The 11,449-nt window shown below is 38.3% G+C and overlaps 1 protein-coding gene across 1 annotated transcript in view; it reads right to left on the bottom strand.

Annotated features, from left to right (window-relative positions):
* DNAH5 (dynein, axonemal, heavy chain 5) overlaps positions 1–11,449 on the bottom strand; it is a 190,913-nt gene that overhangs the window by 31,153 nt on the left and 148,311 nt on the right. The window contains exons 65-68 of the mRNA XM_015567634.1: positions 11,143–11,325; positions 3,675–3,918; positions 2,508–2,622; positions 1,862–2,018 (exon numbers count right to left, since the gene is read on the bottom strand). Coding sequence (XP_015423120.1) covers positions 1,862–2,018; positions 2,508–2,622; positions 3,675–3,918; positions 11,143–11,325 — 699 coding nt within the window. The remainder of the gene's footprint in view (positions 1–1,861; positions 2,019–2,507; positions 2,623–3,674; positions 3,919–11,142; positions 11,326–11,449) is intronic.

Here is an 11,449-nt window from a genome sequence, read left to right as displayed (position 1 = left end):
AAAAACTTCTGCTTAAACTATGTTAATTTCAATTATTTTACTACATTGACATTTTTAAGCTCAGAAATATGTCATGGTGATGAACAAGATTTAAAATTTAATGAAAGAATAGGTGATTTCACAAAAACACATTTAAGAATCAGTAATATAACTGTGGAGCCAGGCCCATGCTGGATTCTATCCTAGCTCCACCTTGCCAAGGATGCTAAGCTCAAAGTCATTTCCACAAGGAAATGCATACCTGAATTTAGGATATCTGGAACTACTTTCCCCTAGGAAAGCTCAGTAAGCTAGAGGACCAGAGTAGTGAAGCCAGAAATCAGTAATATATGATGCATGTCTATCTAAGGCGTTGTCTCTCCAGATCACTCACCTTCTACTTGCTCAGCTTTAGGAAACTTAGAAAAAAAAGAAACCTGAGGAGCAAGGGTACAAGAGACAACAAATTGGAGGGAGAGAGAGAGAATTGTCCATAAACATACATTTGTAAGCTCAGGTCTAGCTGAATGAGTCTTTGCTGCTACTATCAGATGGATATGCATATGTATATGAACATGAATATGTATGTGTGTGTATATGTATATATATATATGTATATGTATATATATATATATCTCAGTATGACTACACTCCCTCCAGGGCACAGCATGTGCATATACACACCCCCTCCCTACTATCCCCATTGGGGTTCTCTTCAAGGTTCTCTGCAAATCCACTCTCCACGTAAAGTCATGAAAATCCCCTCCAACCCCCAGATAAAATGGTGTCTTATTTTTAAAGGCTTTGTTTAGAAAAGTATAGTAGATAAAACCATTTAGACCCCTACTATCATTTTCACAGGCACTTTAAATATTTGCTGTCTTGCCCAGCCCATGTGGCTCAGTGGTTGAGCGTCAACCCATGAACGAGGAGGTCATAGTTCGATCCCCAGTCAAGGCACATGCCCAGATTGCGGGCTTAATCCCCAGCAGTGCAGGAGGTAGCCAATCAGTGATCCTCATCATTGAGGTTTCTCTCTCTCTCTTCCTCTCCCTTCCTCTCTGAAATCAATAAAAATATTTTTTAAAAAGTAAAATAAATATCTGTTGTCCTGACATTCAAGAATGTGATAGTGAATTTATGTTTCCCCACCTTCCACTGGGTTGTCTTGTTCCAGTGTATGGTATAGGGGACCTGTCTGTGAGCAATGCTTCAGCAGATACAGAATAAGTGTCCACAGGCTGAGCTGCACAGGTGCCTCACCCACCCACTCCAGCCACCCGGCTTGCTTTGCTTTCCCTCCATCATATTCCTTGCTTTCAATGGAGCCCCTGATGCCGGCTCCTCTTCCTTCAACACTCTTCCTCTGAATGTCCCCCAGAACCAGTGCTATGCTCCTTCAGGCCTTTGCTTGCCTATCCATCTCTCAGGGAGGTCTACCCCATTAAAGATCCCATATATCCCATTTAAATTTTAAACCTCCCCTACCTCACACACCCTTTATCCAGCTCTGTTTTTTCCACGTGCTTACCAGCTCTTCACATACTGCATAATGTACTTATTATTTCATGATTTTTTGATGTATCACCCACCCAAAAATATATAAACTCTACAAAAGCAAGATTCTTCTTTTTGTTCACTGATGTGTTCCAAGTGCTTATTCTGTGCCACAGCACACAGTAGGTTCTAAACAAATATTCATACAATAAATGAACAAATATCTCACATAAATGCAATCTTCAATGAAGTACAAAGAAACTATTATAACCAGAAGAAATTACTGCACAGAACCTTCACAATCATTCCTATCCCTGCAGCTGTGTATAATGCTTCAGAGATGATATTGACCTTTAATAAGGGTGAGAAACTCCTCATGCTTGACCCAGTTCCTCTGGATGTCAATCTTCAGGGTAAGCAACAAGGTGAACAGGAATTTGTGCTCCTCGTACAAGCCCCGGGCAGCATACTTATAGACCTCATAGGTCATGTGTTCTATGATATTAGCAATCCTTTTGCTTGTAATTGGGCTCTTGACAGACCTGGAGTGGAGAACATTATAATCAGACTCATCCCCCTGCCCTTTTCAATTGTACATAAAAGCAACATCTTGAATGTCGAATATGTAACTTTGGAGGGCCAATTCTTATTTTGTACACAACAAGGGTAAGACCTCCAAATCTAAAATAACAAGCATTTTCTCATTGTGAAATAACGTAACAGGCTCCATAACGTCTTCTAAATCAATTTTATCCAACAGGCATTATCACTCACAACAATGTCTTGGGGATTTTCTTGTTTAACAGAAACACATGAAACCACAGGAATCAATCAATGGATGAATACTTGGTGGAGCTTTCTCTGAGCATAAAATGATACATGAGAATGATTTGTTAACACCGTAGCTATTGCACTAATCTTAGATTTAAAAGAGAATAAGACTCAGCAAAGCTAAAGAAAATTATAAACGTAAAGTCATCATCTAGACCACAGATAGAGAATTCAGGTTGCCTTCCCAAGCACATACACACCTGGCTAAGGAAAGGTCAAATAAGCCCAGAAACTGGCGGAGCGAAGTCTGATACATCTCATTAACCAAGCGCATCTCGGTGATGAGGAAGTAGAGGATGCTGCCCCGAGTAGCCACTGAAAGACAAAGTAAGGCTGCATGTACTATCAGGCTGGAAAGTAAATGACCCAGGGACCGATTGGCCTCAACTCTACATGAAAACAACAAGTTTTATTTCCATGTCTTACTGATAATTATGTATCAGCAGTGGGAGTCTAGAGTGATGCTCATCCTCTGTATTTAATTCTTACTTATAGGCTTTGTTTAAGTAGTCCACTATTTGTGTTGCTCAAATGGCACCTTCCATTTTAGAATGTCTAGATCCCTTACAAGTACACTTTACTGTTTCTTTATAGGTAGAAAAGACAACTGAAAGGATATCAAAGGTTGTAACACCTAGCAAGTTGTGTAGGCAGTGGAAGGACCTCATTCTTAATTGCCATGAAGAAGCTATGCCTAATCTTGGCCTAAAGCTGGCAAAAAAAAAAAAAGGCATCGCAAAGAGGATGCACCTGACTCTTCATTGGTAAAAGCTGGGAAAAAAAAAAAAAAAAAAAAAAAAGGCATCACAAAGAGGATGCACCTGACTCTTCATTGGTAGAAGATATGGTTTCCATTATTTTCCCAAGAGGAATGATAACTTATTAAAGGAGATCGAATTATTTTAGCACGATCCTCTAGTAACCAATGAACACCACCAATTATCAAATTGGTGGATAAGACTGAAGAGCTCCCATTATACCAAAGAACTACCTTCCAAATACAAAGACTACAAACAAAACATTAGCTATTCGTTGTCAAATAATAAACAACTAATGAACAGCCCAAAATTCATGCATTAATTCCTCAGGTTTTACTAATTTGTAGTCAGCTGGTCTTTTACAATTCTCCCTTTTAGTTCTAGTTTAAAAATAAGTTCACAGGAACTTTAAAAGATTTGCCAACTAACATGAACTGGAAAATTAACATCACTATAAAATATTGTCATCTCAATTTTACTTAATAGAAATGCCACAAAACATAAATGGCCACCCCACTTTGCAAGACCATTGGCCTAATGTCAATTTTTCTAATTCTCATTTATTTCCCACTTCATTTTCCTGTGACATTACTTCATTACCAAACTCACCAGGTCTGTACTCCTCCCGGGCTGAGTTAATTTGAATTTCTGTATCAGCTGAAATTTCCAGCTTCTGTGTCACCTCTTCGGCGGTCTTTTTTGTGTTACTCAGCACAATAATGAGACCCTCGTCTTCCACCAGGGACCCCTGGGTACTCGTCAGCCGGTAAAGTAAATTATCTTCTAGCTCCTTCATTCTTCTTTTGTTTGCGGTCACATCTTCCATAAGATGAGTTCTTTCTTTCTCCAATTCCTGTTAATTTGCATAAAGATATTTTCTTCCTTAATTAATAACTATTTCTTGGTCATTCCTTAAAAAGTTAACATACAGGGCTGTCCTCAAGCTCCTGTAGTACAGTTACCATATTTGGTTGGAAAAAAAATACAAACATCCAAGTAAGAGAAGGAGGATTAATAGAGGAAAGAAGAATTGGTAGCAAACAATGTGAAATTTGCTAAAAGTATTACCAAATCCCCTTTACCAACTATTTCTTTTCTAAAGTTGAATCATTTTAAGTGACTTTTGTGATTACACTTAAGCTTGTTTTGAAGATGACATATATTTGAAAATATATTGAAGTGTATTTGAGAACAAATGTATATATGTCTCTGATTAAATACATTTACTTCTGCAGTTACATTTAAATGGAAAAATCTTCTTTGCTTCTAAAGGTTCTGTTTTCTCCAAGTGAAGTTAAGAAGTGTCTTCCCTATAGGTCTTTTATTGGCAGCTTGGGAGAGAAGGCTTCAGAAGATTATTGTCCCTATTGGCTATTTCTTCCTCCTGGTCGTTAGAGAGTGAGAGAAAGTGGAAGAGAGGAAAGGAACGGTGGGGTTGGTAAGGGTTGGGGAAGGTGGAAATGGCCATGACATTGAACACACCAGCAGAAGCAGGAAGCCCATAGGCTGGGCAATAACAGAACGCTTCTGGCACCAAATCAAATTGTATGTGAAAGTATCATTATGCGAGAGGCTCTAACTTTAAAGCTAATAAAAGAATCAAAAAATGGGAAGGACAATGAGTAAACAGGATTTAAAGATATAGTCATGTCTTGGTATCTGAAATACAGACATAAAATTCTATGTAACCAAAAAAACACATGAAGTTAAAATCAAGATTGTGGTAACACAATTGCAATAAGACAAAGAGAAAGACCACGGGCCTCTGCTTTCTATTCTAGCCAGTTAACCCCCACTGATTGAACAGTTTTGGTGGGTGGGCTCCTACCAGGCTCCCAACTCATGGTCTGAGCACAACGTGTCAGGTCTGGTACTAGTCTAGAAAAGGAAAACTCCTTTAAGCAAAACAAAAGCTTTGCACTGACATCAATTCTTAATTCTTTGAGATGTAGCAACTCAAGCAAAACCTGCTCTTATTATTTTTGTTTCCATCTGTTACTTATATTTGGAAGCTTCCTGAGTAGTTATTTTAATTTATGTATTCACTAGATGAGAATCTCAAATTTGAGGTAATGTAGAAATTAGTACAAACAAGTGACATTTAAAGATCACCATAAAATTTCTTTCCAAATGCAGTTATAATAATTAAAAAAAAACATTCACACCATGTTTACACTAAGAAATACAATGATAATAAAACTAAAGGGAAAAACTTCAATTATTTTTATTGTCATAATCCAAAATTTCATACCTAACACCATCATTTCTGAGTTCCTCAAGGTGAGCTTTATAAAAGTCCTCACCTGAAGACAGGTAAGAGAAGGAATAGAGCAGTGAGAGGAGTGATGGTTTTGACATCAGAATGACATGTTTGAATCCAAACTCCCAGGACTTATTAACTACATGACCTTGGCCATGTTACACAACTCTACAAGCCTCAGTTTCTTCATCTGCAAAATGGACATAAAAACAGCTCCAAGAGTGATTGTGAGGATATCGCTATTAAAGTAGCTAAAACATCAACTGGATGGATAGCTGCTCAGAATGTGTATCGTTCCTTCTATCGCCTCCCTTGATTCATTTTCCTCATGGATTTTTCAGAAAGATTATAATGTGTATTTAGAAATGAGTAGTTTGAAAAATAAAATCATAAGTTGGCCCAAAAAATCATACTTTAGATTTCATATACCATCATAAAAGCATAATGATGTAGATGAAAGGAGATGTTAAAAAGGAGAACTTTCTACTCTTGCACTCACACTCAGAATATGTGCTTCCCGGTCTGCAGGCACTGTCAAAACCAAAAACCGCCCCAAGTCTTACTGAGTCTTTTCCTGAGCAACAGTTTTTCTTCTGTCCATTTTCCCCCCAATTACATAGCCCCTGCCCTAACTGGGGCTAACTATTACGTATTCCATGGTGGACTACTCTGACCACACTTGGTCTCCCTTTTCTTCTCCTAAGTCATTCAGAAGATCTCCCTTAACTTTTGGGAAAAGGCCAAAATTCTCAACATGCTTCACACAACCTGTCACTACATACATTTCCAACCTTGTTTCCACTTCTGAACTATGGGATTGAAACCAAAATTATGCCTCCAGACCTAAATAGATACTTTTTGAAAGAAGATATAAGGAAGGCCAAGAGACATATGAAAACATGCTCAAAATCACTAATCATCCGAGAGATGCAAATCAAAACAACAATGAGTTACCACCTCACACCTGTCAGAATGGCTATCATCAACAAATCAACAAATGACAAGTGCTGGAGAGGATGTGGAGAAAAAGGAACCCTCATGCACTGCTGGTGGGAGTGCAGACTGGTGCAGCCACTGTGGAGAACAGTATGGAGTTTTCTCAAAAAACTAAAAATGGAACTCCCATTTGACTCAGTGATCCCACTTCTAGGAATATACTGCAAGAAACTAGAAACGCCAATCAGAAAAGGTATATGCACCCTTACGTTCATAGCGGCACAATTCACCATAGCTAAAATTTGGAAACAGCCTAAGTGCCCATCATCAGATGACTGGATTAAAAACCAGTGGTACATCTACACAATGGAATACTACGCTGCAGTAAAAAAGAAGGAATTCTTACCATTTGCAACAGCATGGATGGAACTGGAGAGCATTATGCTAATTGAATTAAGCCAGTCAGAGAAAGATAAATATCACATGATTTCACTCATTTATGGAATATAATGAACAACATAAACTGATGAACAAAAGCAGATCCAGAGATGCATCGATCAGACCATCAAATCTCAGAGGGAAGGCAGGGAGGGTAGGAGTAAGGGGGAGAGGTCAACCAAAGGACTTGTATGCATGTACATAAACCTAACCAATGGACACAGACAACGGGGAGGTGGGGGGGATAAAGACACATATGTAATACCTTAATCAATAAAGAAAAAAATTATGTCTCCAGGTTGCTTTAAAAACCATTATTAATAAAATAAACACAGTTATTAGTAATGCATTCAATAAGTGGAAAATTATTTAATTCCTGATTTAAAAAGTAATAAGTAAAAGCTTGACTACGATTGAGATGGTGTGGTCAATTTAATACTATTGTTAACACTTTAAAATAAATTTGTCAATATAGTAATACATTTATATTGCCAAAGGCTTGAAATAAAGCTAAGCACTACATTTCCCCCAAAGCTTGAAACCAATGAATAATATACTCCAAAGAAAATAGTACAATTTAAAGTAGTATTTGGGATTACAAAAGCAAAGTATGTATTACATGGTACAAAAGTGGCCCAACACTAGAACAGACCATAGTTGTGAGGAAAAGAAAGTTATCTTTGAAAAAAAATAGAATAATTGCTGCTTGCTTTTCACTCAAGATTTAAAAATAGAAAACCTACTTTGGGATAAGGTTTTAGGCATATTTTAATTTGTGTGACTGATTTAAATTTATTTCTGTTGACTATATAAAAAGATAGTTCTTTTTAAAATTAATATGAAGGAGGAAAATTAATCAAAATAATTTTGTCTGTAAGCATTTTTCCCACAAAGGGATTATCTCATACATACACACACACACACACACACACACACACACACACACAAAAAAAAAAAAACAGTAAACATTTGTGCTCTGTATTCTATACCCTAAGGTTACAACGTAAAATTTTTATATAAACTGTGAAAACTATCCCCAAAGTAAATAAGAAAACACAGCAGTTATTCAGTATAAGTTCAGGAAATGTACTATTTATTAATTAAATGATCAAAAAGTAAGGGCTTCAACAAAGATGCAAATGAAAACTAAAATCCTGTGTGTACATAAATGGCACCTGTAACCAAAGGTTTGAAATCAATAACAGAAAAGAGATGACAGCATTTCAGAGTTCTCATTTCTAAGGTAGCACCCAGGCTTTCATTCCCTAAGATTCCTTCTCTTCTGCACTTTACATTGCTAATTAAAACAGAAAGATTAAACAACAGAACTCGGAAACAGATTTATTTTTTTCTCTCCCACCAGGGAGCTGGCAATAACACTGTCTGTTTAGTGTCTTTATTAAATTACTTCCCATATCAGCTCCACCAGGTTCAGGCTCCTCTACCTCCAAAGGAAATCAATCATCCATCCGCCTTTCTGCTCATCCGGAATTCTAAACAATGATTACCCGTGAGGCTTTGCATGGCGTGACAGTAGAAGTTGTTCATTGATATTAGTATTTTTCTCCTAATACTGCAGAGGTCTCTTTGAGTTTCCGACTTCTTGTTCTCTGGGACCAAGGTCAGAGTGAGCCTAGGAGACCAGGTTTTCTTTAAAGGAAAGCTGCTGGAGGGCCACTGGGTTACTGCCTGCTTTAAATGGTCGCGATCCATCACCTTCTGGTGACAACAGAGGCTGTCTGAATCTACTCACAGGTACATCAATCAGGTCAACAACTGAATATGGCCTTGGTGTGAACTTGAACAGCTCACACATTTAAAATGACTGCCTTGAAGCACACAGAAAAGTGTAAAGTGAGTTCAAAAGTCTGCCATCCTTGCATTCATAGGCTCTGGGGTTCCTTTGGTTTCTAAGGCTAACAAAACTGTGGGTCCAGCCAGCTCTACAGCTGAGCACTCCTGAGACCAGATCCCGTGTGAGAGGGCTCCTCACTACCCATGTTCCCAGGACACTAGGAAGCTGGTAAATTATGGAATCAGAGAATAGTGGTCTTTCCTTTGCAGCATAAGCCACAGCTCCAAGCCACCTTCCACATGAAGAACCTACAGGCCAGTGAACGCACAACTCATGCTGACTGAAGCCGCTCACCATTTGTTTCAGCCCCACATTTAAGGGATTTTCTTAGATGCTTTCCAACATCAACTTCCCATCGGTGGGATCTTCCTAGCTTCCAACACCCCCCTTGGCTCTAAAACATTTTATACTGACATTTTACATTCATATTTAAAATCACCCAAAAAGTGATCATAGAGAGACTACATCATCAATGAAGTCAAAGGAACAATTTAATTTAAACCTCAGAAAACCTTTTATATCTGTGTTCATATGACACAGACATGGGCTCTTCTCAAATGAGTTACTAGATTATAGGCCAGCAGTTCTCAACCTGTGGGTTGCGACCCCTTTGGCGGTCGAACGACCCTTTCACAGGGGTCGCCTAAGACCATCCTGCATATCAGATATTTACATTACAATTCATAACAGTAGCAACATTACAGTTATGAAGTAGCAACAAAAATAATTTTATGGTTGGGTCACAACATGAGGAACTGTATTTAAAGGGCCAGAAGATTGAGAACCAATATAGGCAATGCCCGGAAAACACCAGAGTCCACCTCAAAGCCACGTGCCACCACCCAGGCCGGAGAGACACAGTAATCAGAGCAGATTTGGGGATACGGTGGGAAGAACAGAAGCTGCAAAATAACAAGCTGCTTGTGCAGCGTATGCCACTTAAAATCCTCCCAAATTAAGTCCAGCAGGAGGGAGACTTTGCTTTAGAGAAAAGGAAATTCAGGTTACATGTTGTATTATAATGTGGTTCAAGGTAAGAGACCCTCTACTATCCTAAGGAACGAGTGTGGGGTACTGTTACTCTGACCACACTCTTTGTTAAGAGTCGTTTACTGTGAGACTGGAATAGATTCTGATAATGAGATGACATTCAACTTTCCCAGGAAGTACGAAAAAAGCTGGGCCAGGGATCCTTATTGCCTTTTCAAAGCTGTTTGAAGTCTTGTTTTCAAAGGAGCTTAAAGTGCTCCTCGCTTCATCTCAAACCTCTGTGGCCACAATCACGGCTCATCGCTGGGCTGTTCTGTTTTGTTGCAACCACAATCTGTCAGACTAAATGATTTTCTAAGGAGACTCTATTCATCTGGGCTGAATAGAAAGAAAACCAAGGACAGGATATTATTCAAACTGCCATCAGAGTCCCTTATCTCCCTGAGGCCAGGGCCACCGGTGAGGCAGAGCCTCAAACACCACACTGGGTCCTGCCCCGAATATGTTACATCCTGTGGATCAAGATGCCCAGTCCTTCCTGCCATCATGACACAGCAGCGCTGAGCTCCCTCAACCACCTCTGCGGAGACGCCAAAAATGAACAAGTACATATTCGGAAGGTGTTATCTCTTGATAGCTAGTCTGTGGCAGGCATTCTAGCATCCGTTCCTGCCATTTTTTATTTCCTGCTATTTTATTTGTGGAAAGGCTCAAGCAAGATACAATATACAAAAAAGGTAAAAGTAATGGGAAGGGAAGACTCCAAAAATTCTGCCAATTTAACCGAAATAAATCTGTAGGCCAGTGTAGCAGGTGCCATAAAGTAAACTAAGAATCCAGAAGAAAATCAATAGCACCTTTCAGAGTCCATCCAGTTTCACCAAAGCAGTCTTATTAAAATCCTCAAAAATCTCTAGATTTCTCTGCCTAAGACTCACATGTTCCCTAGAGAAAATGCTGGTTCAAACAGGGAAGTTTCTAAATTATTGGCCATTATTCATTGAGCATTAGTTTCCCCATAAAATAGAAGTAAAAAAAAGAAAAAGAAACAGATCTAGAGTTATCCTTATAGAGAATTGAGCCAGTAGCTTCCAGAAAGTGCTCAGTGAAACTCTATCTTCTCACAGCATACACAGAATGTTCTTAAATAACAAATATGAACTAACAATGTTTGATGTTACCTGAGTGAAGCATTTTAATTTTATATTCCAAAAGTATAACAAATGAATTGAATGAAAGAAAAACCTAGACATGTACTAGAAAGCTAAAAGTCCATAGAACTCACAATAGAACAAACTCTTCAGGAAAATAAATTTAAAAACCAGGATAATGAGGCTGAAAATAAAACTGATATTCTCATAGTTACACCATTTGTCTTTATGAAATCAAGTGATGATAGATATGTGATTTATGAGATGCAGATGAAATATGTTAAGTAGATATTGGTTAGCAGTTATCTGAGACACTTGGGAATTAGTAATGAAAAAACTTCAGAATGAAACAGGAACTCAATCCTATTACAACTTTTATCACATTGCTTTCATTAATGAAAGAATCACAATATAATACAGAAGAGGGCATGGCCATACTTCACTCACCTGCTTCTCTGTGAGAATGACTCTGCCCAGCAACTGGTCTTCTAGACCCTTCATGGTGACAGTGAAGTCAATGATGGAGGTTCGAGCGCTTATTTCAGGGGTGTAGGCTGGGTTGGGCAGTTTGGTGGTAATATAGAGTCTGAAGCCATGCATCACATCTACTTCCTTGTCACTGACTTTCACCTTTTTTATTAAAAATAAAGTTAAAAGTAATAAAACAAAGATGCATCTTACTGTGTCTTTCTGTATAGGATCAAGTGTTGCTCTATGCAATTACGTACCTAGAAATAATTTGTACTAAAAATGA

Source organism: Myotis davidii, unplaced genomic scaffold (assembly GCF_000327345.1).
Source record: "Myotis davidii unplaced genomic scaffold, ASM32734v1 scaffold143, whole genome shotgun sequence".
Taxonomy (NCBI): domain Eukaryota; kingdom Metazoa; phylum Chordata; class Mammalia; order Chiroptera; family Vespertilionidae; genus Myotis; species Myotis davidii.
This window is presented reverse-complemented; position numbering and strand designations above follow the sequence as displayed.